The sequence below is a fragment of the Dromaius novaehollandiae genome, chromosome 5 (assembly GCF_036370855.1).
Source record: "Dromaius novaehollandiae isolate bDroNov1 chromosome 5, bDroNov1.hap1, whole genome shotgun sequence".
In the NCBI taxonomy this organism is placed as follows: Eukaryota; Metazoa; Chordata; class Aves; order Casuariiformes; family Dromaiidae; genus Dromaius; species Dromaius novaehollandiae.
In genome coordinates this window covers 71252019-71269566 of record NC_088102.1, presented here as the reverse complement: position 1 = coordinate 71269566, position 17548 = coordinate 71252019, and the positions used below count along the sequence as shown (strand labels likewise).

Here is a 17548-nt window from a genome sequence, read left to right as displayed (position 1 = left end):
GAAGTTATTGGACTGCCTCTGTGATGAAGAGAACTAATGTTTGCAAAAACTTAAGCTGTTAAAGCCACTTAAGGATTGGCTTCCTTACTAGACTCCCATTTTTCTTTTAATTCCAGATGAGAAGACAGAATTGACAATTCATAGCTTTTCTGCCCCTAGCTTTCCCCTGGTCTTTCCTGAAAATCTCACTGCTTTTCTGATTAAGTTCTTATGCCTCCAATACAGGTATTTCTTGCTCTTCTGGAAAAAGGTCCTGTTTCTAACTCTGTCTAGAGAGATTTCCAATCAGTCCACGGTGAGGAAGCTACTCATTTGACAGAGCTTGGATATTTCCTTCTGGAAGAATGGAATTCTTCTGCTTGATACCTTGGCTTCCCTCGCTTGGGCAGCACACAGTAGCCAAGTAATTTATGTAGTACTGGGTAGAGCCCTGCAGGTGGTAGCACAGGCAAGTCAGCAGGCTGCCAGATGACTGACCAAGACTTGCAGGCCTATGGTCTGAAACTCAGCACAATACTTTCGGTGTAGCAACACAAAGACTAATTATGGCCTTAAAAAGTGAGTATCATGAAAATGCTGCACGTATTTATAATGTGGCCTTACATCCAAAATGTTTATTCCGTCAAACTAAGGATGAAGGAGCAAATTCTGGAGGACTTGTTTACATTACTTCACTTGCATTTTTCATGATAATGCAAAGAGCATCTGACTAAAACCAAAAGTTGACGTGTTTTTAATCAGTTTCTAACTAGCAGTAATTTGATGGCACCTTCTATACTGTTTTTGCTTAACAGGAAATATAAAGTGCAAAAAAGAGCTCCCAGTTGGGAAATACTGTCGCACGGCACTTTCTAAAACACAATAGTCTACTTTCCATAACCTTGTAAAAGTGATAGAAGAGCTGGAATACAGGTAAAAAACAAACTGGTAAAAAACAAACAAAAACCCCACAGATGGTGGGCAGCACACGGCAGAAACATCCAGACAATCAGTTCCAGCCTAGAGGAGCTGAGAAGCTGACTTGGCACCAGCAGAGTTAAATCTAGGCTGCTCCTCCAAAGCCACACAGGTAATTAGAACAAGTAACACAGCACTCCAGCCCTAAGACAATCACGTAGCTTAAGTGCACCCAACTGAATTAAGCTGGCTACACGCAACAGTGCCTGAACTAATAAACCTTCCCCAAAACCGGCACACTGGGCAGCATACTGAAAGTGCTCAGTGGTTTTTTAGAAATGCCAATTTGTGAGTTGCAGCTAATTAGACCTGCTGAATGTGTGCAGGGCATTCAAATGTGTCTACAGCCAGACCCTAAAAGCACCCGAGTATTTGCATGGTGTTACACTGGACTTCTAAGCCCTGTTAGAGTCTCTCTGGTTTGAAGGAAGTCAGTCTGGGTCTGTCTACATGTCTGGAATGGTTGACATGAAACCCAGATAAACCACCCCACTCATCAAGCCCCTGCCATCAGTGAAGTATGTATCTTGGAAATTCCAGGAGCTGATGAGTGAAAGCAACATGATTCTTTGCACATTTTTATCGCTGTCTATTCTGAACAGCAGCAATGATCTGGCTTCATTGTGGCCACTTAGTAATGAGAAACAGTGACATAGTTTAGAATCATATCAAATTTATCTGCCAGCTGCCAGGACAGGCAACACTGGTGTCTCCTTTGACGAGAATCCTAAAGACTACTGTAGCCTCAGTTAACTTGCATTCTCAGCCACGTCACTCACAGGACAACTGATTCATGAATTCAGAAGCCCTGGGATCCCTGATGCCAGGACAAACTAACAGCAAGCTATGTGCGAGGCACGGAAGCCCATTCCACGTATTCTTCACTTTCTGCTCTGCAAAATTAGGAATTTAGATTTTGAGCCTCAGCTCAAGTCAGCACTTCCAAAATTACAGCAGTGCTCCGTGACTACTTCAGGGCTTTCAGGTTTCCTGTTGTAATATTGGGATCCAATATGGGTGTGACAGCAAGGAGTCTGGGATCCTAAAGAAGAGCAGATCACATCATGGAGTGCTCTAAGCCCAAAGACTTGAAAAGCAGAGCTTTCCAACAGCTTATACTGGCAAGGATACCAGGGGAATTTCAATACAACAGAAGTTCAAAGTCCCCAAATTCCCATAAAGTTACTTTTTCTTGGAAATTTTCTGACCAGCTATCATGTTAAAGAGACAAAGAATCCATGACTTGCCTTTGGATTCCAAGTTGAATTTGAAATACTGGCAAAGTTGCGTAGAGGACAGATGAGGTCATTAAAGCTTATGAGCTAAGTAAAGTCATCACACCATTCTTGCATAGTTACTTTTCAGAGTGTAGTGACACTTTAAACAGGAGAAACAGCCATGTAGAAAGGGAAATATGTCTATGTTTGAGAGAAAACATTTTCTAAATTTCATAATGCTAGTAAATAACATCTTACATAAAATGACTAAAACTGTACTTCAGTATGCTTTTGGCCAATTTTCTTTCCGCCTTTTTATTTGCTATAGTTGCTAAGTTATCCATATTGGACATATTCTCAGCTACTTAACATATTTCATTATTTTGCTGACTGGCTTTAGGCATTCTGATGGTAGGTCCGAAGGAAAGAAAAGAGTCCAGGCTAAGGAACAAATTCCAATAAAGCCTGGGCTTGCTACCTGAAAGTTCTCTTAGAAAACTACTTTATCTCTGAAACCAAAAGTAGCTCACCATCAACCTGTGGTTACTGCACTTTCTTCAAAAGAAATACCTTAAATTTCTGAACTCATTCTGCATTTGGTGAAATAGATACGTAACACGCATGAATATAATTTGGCTAACTTTTAAACTTGTAAGGGAATTCTCTTTCCATTTTCCAAGGGCAGAGGGGAAGTATACACAGAGGAAATTTTAGCTTTGACTCAAAGTGACAGATAAGAACCACTGAAAGACTGGGGTATTGAGAAGGCTACATCTTTAAACTGTTTAAACCTAATTCAGGTTATCTAAAGTAGTCTGAAAAGGTCTTAAAGTGACTATTATTCAGCTTACTTTTATTAGTTAACACATTATTTTAATTTAAATTGATCATACTGTGTTAAATGGCCTAGGGAACCCACATTCACAATCAGATACCCAGGGAAACCCTCAACTTTAAATTATCTGACTGGGATTTCCAAAATTTCCCCATGATTATTTTTGGCAATTTAGCACATACATGGAAGATTTTACATAATCTCATTTGAGGCGATGGGTTAAATGCATACAACGTAAAATTAAATTAGTTTGTTTTCTTGGTAAATTATCATATTCCCAGTGTCAGTAAAATAAACAGCAGTGACTGCTACCTCTTTTGTATTAACTGGCAGCTCTGAAGCAAGATTCATCCAGAGAAGAGCTGCAGAGTTATTCCCCAGGTCCCTGTAACACTGTAAAGAAAAAATGACAATGTGAGAGGAGTTAAACAGGAGACAGCAGGCAGGAAAAAAACCCTGAGCAATTATAGAAGGTACCTAGCAACTGATAAAAAGGGCTACTTCTACCTTTTGAGCATTCATACTACACAGTTTCAGGCTTCTCACATTTCCTGCAGTATCTTTCATTCACAAAGCATTATAAACATCATCATATCATAGAATACTAGATTTTGGGGTTTTTTGTTTTCTTTTGGGCAAAGAGGTTGCTTTTTTGGTGGGACATTCTAAGGCCTCCCTCTGCTTTTCACCATTTCCCCTGGTCCATTTTTATTTCCATTTATACAGCCACTATTCCTTACATCATTTTCATCATGAAACCTCGATACAGTCAGCACATCATTTAATGACACTCTTTTCTTCCCTAGACCTTTGAAAATGAAGTCCAATTGCAAGCACTGTATCATATATCATTTACAGGTCTTTGAGGTTTCACAATAGGCACGAAACATTCTTTTTTTGGCTTGAAATCTTCTCCAACAGTACAGAAAAAGTCATCCTTCTAGTAGAGGAAAGCCTCATGGTTTTTGGTGCCTAGCGAGTCATGGAGGCATTGTGGGACTGTGAAATAAGCAATGTTAACAGGAAACGGTTGCAAAAAAAAGATCAGCAGTAAAAGTTAATCATGCTTGTAATTACCATAAAAATATTACATATTCCCTCAACGCAAAGAAAAAGATCTTCAGAGCTCCAGCTTCAGACCAGCAGTCACTGTTAATTTAATCACCTCTTAAGACTGCCATCTGTGCTGGCAAAATAGAAACATACAGTATACTTTACTTTTTCCCATGATTCTCTTCCAGGACACACCTTAGAAATTCAAGGTGGTCGTGGGGCTAAAGCTCTAACCTGTTGCTTAGAAGTCACCATTGCCACTTTATATAGGAATTTTATCTGCTAAAAACCAAGAACGATGCCCCACAGGATTACATAAAGGCAAAATCCTCCCAAAAAGTGATTTTTAATACATCTGCACTAGATGATCTGCCCTTTTTTAACATATGCATGTTGTTAACTTAGAAAATACTGGTTCTGAATGGAGTAATTTAAGATATTTAGATGAGAAGTGCTATGCACATGTAAAATGTTTTGTATATATAAAATTTTAATAAAAATATTTCTTATCCTAGAAGCATATGACTGAACTAAATAAAGCAACAAGTCTAGTGAGAGAGGTGAGTGGTTACCTTGGCAATGTATACTCTTCCTGCTTTGGAAAATCCTGGGCTCAACTCCTCAGCCTGCAAAGAACAGAGAAGAGGGTGGGACAGGGCAGAGAAAAGCAGACATGAGGATATACTAAGGACAATTTAAACTTTTAATGACTATATGAGGTTTGTTGTCTCTCCTTAGGAAAAAAAAAAGTTACATTAGATCAGTAAACACCAATTTAAGTATACAATTCAGTTTAAGAATTTTACATAGGTGAGCCTGCCTTGGTTAGTGAAGTCCTCAGACTCTCATAAAGCGCCTGTGATTCACCGAGCAGCATTCATAACAGAAGGCCAAGGTTGTGAAGCTAAGCATTCAGAAGCTAAGGGAAACTCAGAACCATGATCACCTGTGCAACCTTCACCACCTCCTCCAGCATGTGCGTATATATCCTTGCCAGACCAGTCTCATCCATTTTGCCTTCTCCTGAACATACTGGTGCCAAAGCTCAGGAATCTTTCTCCAATCTTCTATTTTCTAAATCCCACTTACTAGTTTCTAGTTTCTAATCACTAATGCCCTTCTGTTTTCTCTCCTTCATCTCAGTTCTAGGCATCACTCTCCAAGCACCTTTTTTCCAGTATGTTACTACTATCACCCCCTGGCTTGACCTTATCCCATCTGCATTCAAATTAAATGTCCTCTACCAAGATGCCTGAGCCCATCAAGGGAAGCACTGAGAACACAAGAGAGACAATGTCCCTGTCTTGAGTGCCCTTTTCTGGACTTAGGCCTAGTTCAGCCTGTGACCACCCCAGAGCTGCAATTTTCAGGAAGACCTCTGTTCCTCTGAAGCATGCTGACTGTGGCTGAAACCTGAGTTGGACTCTGCTGAGCATGTGGGAACTGCACTTTTCAAGGGTATAACTAGCTTCCAGAGGGATGTTTTTGTATCCTTTTAAAATTCTCTCCATATTTGACCACAGCAAAACCTCAGAAAAATTCAAGTTCCTCTTTCAAATCCCAGTGCCACTATAACTTATCAACAAAAATGACAAGTTTTTTTTTTTACTCCAATGGACAGAAATGGAACACTTTGCCTCAAACCTACTCCGAAATGATTTAATCATTTTGGCTGATTTTTTTCAAAAGGATATAGCCTCAGGCAGACACCTATCGCAAGCTTTCATCTCAAACAATTACATTTTTGGCAAATTATAAGCAATTGAGAATACTGTGATATTCTCTGACACTAAGAAGAACTGTTGGCCCAATCTACAATTTATAAAGTGACAGGGTAATTTATTTCTGTAACACTTCATTAGAGGTACTCAAGAGTAGTTCTCAGAAACACGGACAAAGACCATCTGTTTAACTCCTTCATATTGTGTAGACCCTAGCAACAAGCAAGAGCTATATGCTCACAAATGATGAAAATACATTTTCATCAACAGGAAAAAAACAAAAAAACAGCCAGAAGGTAGGATTAGGATTCCTACATTTTAGGAAATACTGTGCAGAAGTACATAAGCAATGTGTCCCTGAAAGCTTAAAGAAGTCAGGTTCAAGAGTTCCAATTGAGAAGCTGGACCTAACAAGACAACCTTCCTATAAAATACTCTGAGAGAAATAAAAAAAGGGAGAATGTTAGGAATATCTATGCCAGTTTTGCCATGGATGAATTCAAACAGCTCTTACAGACCATGAAAGGATGTGCATTTAATATTACAGACCATGTGCATTCAATATCAAGCACCGTATCATTCCTTTTTGCAGTTTTTAAATGGAAAGACAAAATCCTCTGAACATTTTGGATCTAGTTCTGAGGTCTTCAGAATGCTTTTTTCTGTCAGCCTATTCTAAAACATAGGCTCCAAATTTTTTGTTTTCATCAGCTTTTCCTCCTCAGATTCTAGCCAATGGAGATATATTATGGGGCATTTGGAGACTGTTGCATTTACATGGGACATAGGTACTCAAATTCCACACTTGTGATCATATTTGTCAGTTGAGTGATTCCCTTGCTTATCAGATTTCAGTACCCTTAAAAAGTTTTGCAGTGCATCTTGTACAGTGGCTGTAGGAGGGGCTTCAAACAAAGCAGCAGCAGTCTTTTTCTCAAGCCATCCCAGATGGGAAACCTGCAAAAAAAGATGAAACTATCAAACCTACCATACACATAAAGCATATACAAAAGGATACAAAGACAATGAACTATCCAATTTTATGTAGCTGTCTCATGCACCTGGGAGAAAGCCAAAATTCACAATAGTGTCAGCAGATTCTGATCAAGTATACAAGTGCAGCTACAGAATTAAATCTGATTCGCTTGTTCTTGTCCCTAGTTTATACTACAAGTCACATTTTGCACAAATCAGCAGCCACATGCAGAATGCTCCAAATTTGTCTTTACAACTGGATATTGCCGCAGGGCAACAGCGTGAGTGGTCTAAAATCCAAACCCACCTTATTGCAATCATACCAGTTCCTGGCAGTTCTTACCTATGCATCAGAGCAAACCCACACATGCAGTCATCCTGTCTCCCAGATTAAATCCTGCACAAGAACACGTCCTCACCAAAGATCCCTCAAGAGAGACGGGCTACGGCCTCCCCACCAACACATATTCATACTTGTGAGTAGGTAGCTATTATAACCATTCCATGAAATCTTACTGTCCTGCTCCCAGCTTCTCTCTAATAAAATCTCTGAGATTCCAGTGGAGGAAAGGAAGCATACAATTCTAACTTCTGATAATACCTTCTTCACTTAGTACTGTATAACTCTCACAATATGCAGAATAGCAGGAATACTAACATATTTCTACAAATATCTGCCTTAGTCGTATAGCTTCTGCAGCTATAAAAGTAGTAAGGCTGAGCAGGAAATCAACAATAGAATAAGGAGCCAGGAGCTTCCACTACATAAGCTAGTAATTATCTACGTCAATTATCTCAGCCACAATCTCTGCAATGTGACTTCATTTTTGACAGCAGCAAAGCACTTTCAAATTGCATAAACTCAAAAGCAGACAGTTACTGCAAACTCTTATTTCTTTTTATAGGCACTAAATCTGATTTATGGTATTTGACTCTAAGCTTTTCCTTGTCAAGAATGCCAAAAATTATAAAGCAGCTGGCACACTTCTTCCAATACCTCCAATACTTTCTGTAGCAATGGTAGAGGAAACACATGCAAAGGATTATACAGATATAGTTTATGCAGAAGCTCTCGCCAGCCCTGATATATCCTTGATCACATCCATATGTGCTTAAAGGATTGAAAGTAGTTTGTTTTTACTGAGTAAAGCATGGGAAACAGTAAAAAGCATGAGCTAGTGTGAAGCTAGTGCTTTTCCTGTACCATTCTTTGCCATTCCACCTCCCTTGCTCCCTGCAATGACTATAAAGTTAAGTCAGGAAACTCAAAACCTCTAGAACTCCACTTTTTGGCAGTTCAGAAATAATACTTTTAGCAAACTGCTGCCATTGGGGAAAGAGACAAAAAAAAGGAGAAGATGAGGAGCAGAATGGTGGAAATAAATAAATGAAACAGCAAAAACATCAGTAACTTTTAATCTGTTCCGTTGAGGTACAGCAAGTACTTTAAAAGCCTTTTGTTGATTCAAGGAGAAAAGTATTGTAACAGCAAGAGTAAATGACCTTGCCAATAAAAAAAAACATTCTTCATGACGAAGCTTAAAAAAGCTTCAGCAGGGTTTCAATACCACAGACCTTCCTCTACCTTCTAACTTTTGATCATTAGCACAGAGGAACACATGGAAAATTCACTCAGCAAGCATTTGTCCTGATTACCAACTAAGCATTTCTGTAGTATTCTCTCTCACTATTGTGGGATCTGAGCTCACATAAATTCTCATTAAAATCCTCTACCAACGTAGGACTTCAAGTGGTAACACAGTATGAAGGTATTAATTTTAGGTTTAGCAGGAGGAAGATAAGGAGATGGGCTGCCTAAGACTTCTCAATTACAGTTAAAAAACAATTTAGATGGAAAAATGAGAGAGATTCTGAATGAGACACTGTGTCCTGGCAGTTAACATTAGCCTTTACAGTATTAGAGGCTTCTGAATGCAATATAATTACAGCATGCATATCATCAGGGGGTGTTCTTCTTGGCATTGTTTCAGGACTGAAATGAAGAGTTTCCACACCCCACACAAGTGTAACTTTTAAGCTATTTTTTCAAGCTACCAAGACATTTCCATACAATTCTACCCATACTTTTTGATACAGTATCTGAATTCAGCAACTGCACAGAATGTGCTCAACACTTATGGCTGGTGGTTTCAATTCATGTATCTTTCATCCAAACATCAAATTCCAAGGAAGAAAACAGTAAGAAAATAGTAATGAACTCTTTTACCTGGTAACACCACCTGCCCAAAAGATAGTAGGACTTTGGATCATCCGGTTTCAGTGAAATTGCTTTATCAATGTGTTCCTATGGAAAATCATCACCAACATACATTACATACTTGTTATAAGCAAACACAAAGTCCACAAGAACAGATGAACTTATGTGGAAGGAGGAAAGAAAGGAGAAAGTCCACAGTTTAAGTGTCAGGGATCAATGAAGTTACAGCAATAAAAAGATCAGAAATTTTTTAAAGTGGTTTCAGCAATCATAAAAAAACAGCATTATCAGTCTTAGAAACAAGAATTACTACACACACACACACAAAAATGAAGCTGCCCTTCATTCTACTCCACCACCTTTTCAGTGCTTTGACACAACCAAATTACTGGTTATGTGAATAACTGACCAGGTAATAATCATATATGGCCTGTTCTGTAGTAACTGTTTCAAGTGCATCCTCTCATCCTATAATATCCTTGTTGAGGATGAAAGGTAAATAAAGGAATTTGAGGCAGCTAAGCACTCTATGAAAGATTAACTACTTTGCATTTACTAAAGGGTACAAGCACACTCACAGGCAATCACTGAGGAAAAGCTGGTGCAGTATCTAACCACCACATGGCAATTTCATGTTTAAAGTTCTCAGTTTTCCCACGGGTATATATGTATTTTATTTGCAAGAACTTTATTCCTCTTCTTTTTCTGAGATTATAGTGTGCACAAGCGCACAGCCAGACCCCCTCATTGCCATCACAGTTGCTGACTGCATCACTGGAATCACCTTCCCCAGCCCACATCACCCACCAAGCATCCTCTCCTTTTGAGACCTATCATTTCTCTAATAAGAGCTTAAACCTATTTTCCTAGCTTACTGCTATAAACATTGTTAAACACTCACACAAGAACAGCATGTCCTTTTTTACTCACCTTAAAAACATACCCAACTTGAATGCGCTTCTGAATGCTCTCATGTTCTGATAACTGTCCACAAAGAATAGCATACCTACACATAAGACACATTTTTAAGAAATCATATACCGTCAACAGTTTCAAAAACACATTTTACATTCGGTAGGTATCTTCCTTCTGAAGATATCAAAGTGCATATACGTTTCATAACTTACTGGGGAAAATGAGGAATATTATACATCTTTTACAGGAGAGAGACATACACAGGAAAAATTCAGTGCACAAAAAGGTATTAGCTCAAAGGAGATCAGCAAGTCAAAAAGCAGTGGTTTGACCTGACATGAAAGTCGAGAGCATTAATCACTTGAAAGCCTTATTTCTATATAAAACAGGAACAGCACAGCATACTTCTACACTCTGATTTTTTTTTCCTCAACAATGAAACTGTGTCAAAACACAGAGCATTGAAGAGTAAATTCTACTGTAGTGAGAGCCATAACTACTAAAAGCTCTATATAACTATAAGGCACACAAGAATCATCCACTCACAATACCAAATCTATAGCACACTGAATGTCTACTTTGAGGGAAAACATTGGTAAAACCTACCTATATCCTGCAGCCCAAAACTGCCACCAAACTTGGGAAACAAAATAATTTTTTTTCAGTGCTGGAAGTCAAACCAATTCAGTTTTGTACAGTACCTAGTAAAAGTAGTTATTTCATGAGCAGCAACCATAATGAAGCTTAATTACCTGTGGATTTACACTCATCTCACCTCCCTGCCCCACAGCAATTCCAACTCCCTCTGACCCTGCAGCGGGGCTGCATTGCTTCCCAAGAAAAAAATGAAACTGTAGAGCTGTGCAAATGCACAGCTGCTAAATGGAATATGCAAAGTGACATTTCGACCACGGAAATTTGTCAGTGGTTCAAACAGATGTTGGGTAAAGCTGATGGATGGACAAATGAACAGCAGAAGTACAGAAGCCTCATTGTTTCACAGAATAAAGATAAAAAGGAAAAAGATCCAAGTAAAATTTCCTTGACATTTCTTTTACAATATTCATAGCTCTAACACTCGGCTGTGTTGAAGGATACCCTAGCTCATCTTGTCATGTGATATCCCAAAGCTTCCTTGCTGAGGGTTAACTTCAACAGATGTTCAGCAAGGCATTTCATAAAAATTAATCAGAAACTTTTTTTGATGGCATAAAAAAACCCCCCACAACATGTACACAAAGCATTTCACGCCTTATTAGTCTTGCCTTTCAAAATGCCTGAACTAATTTTTCAAGGTGTAAGTTACAATACAGAGTGTTTTCTTTCTCAAACTCTCTGCTGCAATAGCAAACCCGGAGCATAGCAGTGATGTTGCTACTAGGTTAATAAGGCAGACTATTGTAGGGATAGCAGCAGAATGAGCAGAAAGACTGCACATTTTGCATTATCTTTTACCTCTTGCAGCAGGGAATGTACTACACAAAGGTTCCTTTACAAGGTCCAGTTTTGTTTCCTGAATATTGACTGTTTTATTGTTACTTTTTTTTTTTTTCTGAAAGATGTTAACTTCCTTTTGAAAAAACTTTGGTTCAATTCTACAGTTCTTATTTTAACAACAATGGAAAAATATTAACAGATCAATACCTTAATTTCAATTTGGGGAAAGGGATCTATGCAAAAACTCACATCTGCACTGCCATAATCTATTGCTTGCAGATGATCAAATAACTGTTTTTATGCTCCTCCCAAGTTCATTTCACAACAAACATCGGCCTATGACAAATATACTTAAGCAGAACATGACTGAGATTTATAAATACAATACAAGTATAAAGGGTCTATTTTCTAAGGTCATAAGATAAAATATTCTTATAAAATAAACCATGTAGTCTGTAGCGCTGGCTATTGCATAGTAAATTGTCAGAATATGGCTCCTATTATCATATTGTTTAGACGCCTGAATATGTGGGCAGGCATTAAATACATTCAGACCAGGTTTAAGGTCCCGCTACAAAATGTAAATCCTGGAAACAACATTCCTTTTTAAAATGGAAGCTAAATTTATGAATAGCCTCCCCCAAGAAAGTCTCACAACCCCCTTCAAACAAATGATAGATCCACTGGCACACTAAGCTAGCTCAATCCGATCCTTCTATGTGACATGCCTATGGCTACAACAGCCATACAAACTGTCAACTGGGGCAACATTCAGCTGTTAAGATTATTATATCAGATACTTTATATATAATTTTTAACAGCCCTGTGAAATGTTAAGTAGTAAATAGCGGTCCTATGCTATTTTCATGACATAAACTAAACTAAAAAAAAAAAAAAATACAGTACGAGATTCTTGAACGTTTTTTTCACTGTAGTCCCAGAGTAAAAGACAGTAACTGAAACCAGATCTGCTTGGTCTCAGCCCTTTGCATGAACCTCCTTTTTCAGCGGGTGCCCCGCGGCCCAGAGCCGCTGGCCTGTCAGTTGTTCTTACAGGCAAGACCCTGCAGTTCTGAGCTTTCTGGCTGCTGAGGTCTTCAGATCCTGAATTCCCTCTCTCCCTCTGTTTGCCATGCCAACATGGTGTCTGCTTTTATCTCTTCTACTTGTTTAACTTGGCGAGCTCTTCAATATTTGAGCTATTTATTCCCATTTGTTTGGCGAAATGCCTTGGGATGAATTTCATGGGAGGCACTATTGAGTTGCAGGAAGATTAACTAACAATAATAGGATGGATTAGAAATAATGAGGTAGGAAAGGGGACTTTCTTCTTCTGTAAACATTACGTAACCTCTGAAACACTGCTCAGATAGATGTCTAAGCAAATTGCCGAAACCTTGTATTATGCTATTTGCCAGATTAATTATTAACCAGAAGTATTCATTAAGCTGCTGACCTGGATCAAACCACAAGTTCCCACTGGGATCTCAGCTCAATAAGGATTTCCATATTTATTAGAAAATGAACTCTGCAGAACCAGAGTACGGATACTACCAGATGAGAGACTATCTGTTCCTCCGGCTTAAATCCCAGAGCTCAGTACACGCAGCTTTGAAGAAAATTCATTTTCAAGGCTGCACTCTGGCTGACGCCCCTTTGGGCAGGACATTTGGCCTCCGAACACAAAATATACAGCTCTTCTCAGTCCAGCATCTCCAACTTCATGATTAGGGTGGCTTGCCAACCCAAATACACTTCTTGTTTCTTTCCGTTAGTGAGTCTTTGAAACAGTAAGTCTGCATAGGACAGATGTTAAATTAGAAAGAAATGATTGGGAGAATGGGAGCAAGAGAAGAGGAAAGAAATGGTTAGAATCAGCTATTTTCCAGCATATTGATAAAGTGAAAGAGTGTCTTATATTGCCAAAGACAAATCAAATATGAATGTCAGACCACGGACAATAGCATAAAGACATGAAAACCCTTTCATTTTATTGGAATATGAGTTTGCTTCACAAATACTCAGTCAACTAATTTTATTTTTTTAATGGCACACAAAATAATGAGATAGATCATATTTGCAGTCAATCAGCATGATCTGTAAACTGAAAATATCAATGTCAGCCTGTAAAATTGCTGAATGCTATTCAAGCAGCATTGGTAGTGAGAGTGATACAGATCAAGAGAGAGGTTTTATCATACACGAAGAGAAAAAAATCCTAGTCATAACTCAATTTTCAGTTACCAGAGTCAGATGAAAGCCAGAAAGGAAAAATAACTTTCCAATCAAGTAAATAATTCTGAGAAGCAATACCTTGGGAGACATAACAGAAGTGTTAATGACTTGACACGAAATTAATGAGCAGCTGGTCATAAAGAGCTTGAAAAAAAAGTGGTCAGGCCTTAACTTTTCTATGCTCAGAAGAAGGGGAGACAAGATCCAAGGAAAAAATTAATCTGAATAATTAATCTGAATACTTGCCACGTAGGAAAGCCATAGTACTCTTCAGGGCTCGTCTGTACAGAGAACTCAGTGAGGACATCGGGGCGCAAATTCACAAAGCACCAGCTACTCTACATTAATTCCCCATTTGGATACACTTTAACAGCAGTGCACTCCAACCGGCAGTGAAGAAGTTGCACAACAAAAAGATATCCCTCATTAAAAGCCCAAACCATCCATGTGGGATAGCTTCTGCATTCCAGTTTTACAGCCTAGTATTCTGCACTGACTTCCTGGCACAGATGAGCCTCAAGTCAAGGTCTGGCTTTGCCACACTAGTGTAAGAAGCCTATGGGCTGCAAGCCAGTTGAATAGTAAATGTTGGTTTGCCTTGAATAACACCATCTTTCTTTGCTGTATTATGGTCATACCACATACGGGTAAGATCTCATCAAGAGCCTTGCTGGTATGATATTGGAAATAAAAAGCCCAGTTTTGGGCCTGAAAGAGCCAACATTTATACCCATTTAGTGAATCTACATGTATGGTCTAGTTTAAAAGGGGACTTGAAAGATGATGGCATAAATGCTAGAAATTTAATCAGTACAAATCACATTCTGGAATAAAATACCATGTAATTTACTATTACTGTCTCAATTTTCCATGGAGATTAGAATTTTTGCATGTATTTTCACACTAATAGATTGCATCGAAAACGGAATTCATAAACGATGGCTTCATCCTTGCTCTCACTTACAAAAATACCTAAATCTGCTCTTAAACTGTAAAAAAAATCAAGTTTGTGTATAGGGACATTTCTCAAGATTCTTCCCACCACTCCTTAAAAAACATTTCGTTTACTAAATTCTGAAAATTGGCTACTGTCCAAAGTCACAAACTTATTTCCATAGGAAGCACGTATTTAAATGTTGCTGTCTGCCTTAAGGCATATTTGCAGAACACTTCATAAATACTTTAAGCTATGTGATTATGTGCAGATTCACTTGATACCGTCTCTGCAACTTAATACAACAAAAGCTTGTAACTACTTTTTTCAGACAATGCGCAAAGTAAATAAAATACATCTATCTGGATCATTTCTAAATTCATGACGGCAGGCCTGTTTCTGATGCCTTTGAAACATTCTAGTAGTGATTTTAGTTTCTTTAACAAACTCTCAGAATACCCTTTCGGTTTCATTTATTTTTTAAGTGACTAGCATATATTTACTCTCAATCTCTAAAATACAGCATTTATACAAGCTTTGAGTAATTTGCAGTCACTTCATTCCTATGGCTCTTCCTTGATTCAAGCTTCCCCATTGTTATTCAGTTTCTTTTGAAGTTAGCATTACTTACTGAATTTTTTCCATGCTCTGACACAGATGTTGTTCAATCTCAGCACATTATTATAACAATTGTAAAGCAATTCTGCTGTCGTAACACCTTGGATCACACCCTATTCATTACTCAATACCAAATCAGACTTGTTTCTCTTATAATGCTCCAGGACATCATCATCATCATATTGTATCATTTATGATGCTTTAAAAAAAAAAAAATACTAATTTCTGCATTACATTCCAACATGCCACATATTGAGTCTTGGGGGAGAGCAGGAAGAGAAACGGTCTCTTGACATCACTGTGGATTCTGCTTTCCTGAGCTCTGTAATTTTCTTTAGCATGCGTGGTGTTATCCTAGCCAACTAATATTATGTATATTCTATTTCAGCATGGAATTTAAATTCACGGGGATTCTCTGTTAATCTGTGGATATGGCTAACTTATTTACCTTATTTAGTCTCAGCTTTCTTTACCACACAACGCTCCTCCACTGGAACAACAATTCTGCCATATCAATAGAATTTGTACTCTGGTATTAAAATGAACACAGCAAAGATCTGGGTTTTACTGCCTAAATGAGATTATTTCTTAGGACGGTTCCGCACTACTTACTACCTCAACTTTTTTAGTTCTGTCTTTTTTTTTTTTCCTTTCTTTTTAAGACTAAAAAAGTTATAGCTTCCTCCCTAGGAAACACACATTCCCAAGTTCTGTGCTTTTCCACATCTCTCAGCTCCTCCCCATCTTCAGTATAAAGGTTCCTCCATAATCTTTTAAAACTTCCAGTGTTGAACGTTTGACTCCATGTTGGCTAGAGTCCATCATTCTTATAAACTCCATTTATTCCAAAATTTTCTCCCATCTGTAATAGACTTGAGCCCTTCTCTCCTACACCCTCTTCTCCAACACCATTAAGGCTGCCTCTCTGTCTGCTCTTGCACAAAGCCAGGAATATCGCGGAGAACGCTGGCATGACCGTCTTAACCCTCAACCCCATCTCCAGGAGCTTCCTACCCACTGCTGCTGCCTGTGTTACTGCTACACGTCTGCAGTACAACCACTGGCCCTGCCCAAGTACTCCAAAAGCTGCAGTACGAGCCATATGTTTGATTATGGCATATGCCATAACAGCCACGGATGTATCACACAATGCCAATCCCACAGATTTTTCCTGCACAGTCTGCTCTTGGGGAAAAAGAGAGGTCCATCCAGCTACTGTGAAGAGGTTCAAGTCTGAATCATTTTTCTTCTTAAGCAATTCCTTTCCTTGGTTATACTACTTGTTACCCACATCCACGTTTGCCATCCCATCCTCTCCACCCCCATCTGAGTCTTGGCAAGTTTTCAACCTTCGTAACAGATAGCTGCTCTTAGTTCCATGGCTGAAAATTCTCCTGGATATTTACTATACTACAATATCACCATCAAGTAGAAATTTTCCCCCAAGTTTTCAACTGAATGTATTAGTCTTCCCTTAATATTCTAAAACAATCAAATAACAGTACTGTAAAGTATTATAGTTTTTGCATTTCATGTCAGATGGTTACAGGTCTCCTTGAACTGGTCACTGATATATATATTTTTTAATCTAACTCAACGGAACAGGACCTTTGAGACTTAACTAGAATACACGGTTATTTGGAAATGCAAATTTTATTTCTTTACGATCATTCCTCTCCTCACCCCTGACATTTCCCAGGCAGATTAGTTTGGGAATACTGTGGAGGCAAGACTTCTAGCCTTAGAGAAGGAAAGTAAAGGGAATACACTTTGCACATCTCCGGTCTGAGCCATAAATATTCCCTCAAAAAACAAAAAACAAAGAAACCAAAAAACACACACACAAAAAACATCACAAAACTCCCCTAACACTCCCTTCCCTCAGTAAACCAAACTCCCAAACTACCCAGCAACATCAATAGGATCGGAGATTACAAAATTCAGAAGGGAAGCCCAAGGTCTATATGAGAACTCATCGTACTGAGAACACTGTCAGTCAAGACTAATTACATAAAACTGAAAAACATCATCTAGTATGGAACTATATAATACTGGTAGTGAAAGACTATCCCACAAATCCCCCTTGAAATCCAACGGACCCTTAAATAAAAGGGCTTTCAGTTGCTCACGCTTGTCCTGAAGCCAGCCATTACAAAGCATAGAAACCCTACAAAAATGTTCTGTTATTCAGTATGACCAACTGTATATCCTAAAACGCTTGAGACAGCACTTCCAGTTCTTGGGACTGGTTAAACAAAAAAATTTAAATAGCTAGTAATTAATGGTGATGTTTGCAGTTGGCTCCAATTAAGAGAATATTCTTTCTTTCCTTCTCTAGCTGCTGCACTGGCCAGGTAAAACAGGACTTAGAATAGGAACAGCGTCAACTTTGTGGAAGTTCACATGCTCCTCTAGGCACAGTGCGGATTGCTA

At 38.6% G+C, this 17548-nt stretch overlaps 1 protein-coding gene across 1 annotated transcript in view; it reads right to left on the bottom strand.

Moving 5' to 3' along the window:
- The window catches only part of RMDN3 (regulator of microtubule dynamics 3), a 44240-nt gene that overhangs the window by 4948 nt on the left and 21744 nt on the right, over positions 1–17548 (bottom strand). The window contains exons 7-11 of the mRNA XM_026115523.2: positions 9907–9982; positions 8986–9063; positions 6642–6740; positions 4635–4688; positions 3322–3402 (exon numbers count right to left, since the gene is read on the bottom strand). Coding sequence (XP_025971308.2) covers positions 3322–3402; positions 4635–4688; positions 6642–6740; positions 8986–9063; positions 9907–9982 — 388 coding nt within the window. The remainder of the gene's footprint in view (positions 1–3321; positions 3403–4634; positions 4689–6641; positions 6741–8985; positions 9064–9906; positions 9983–17548) is intronic.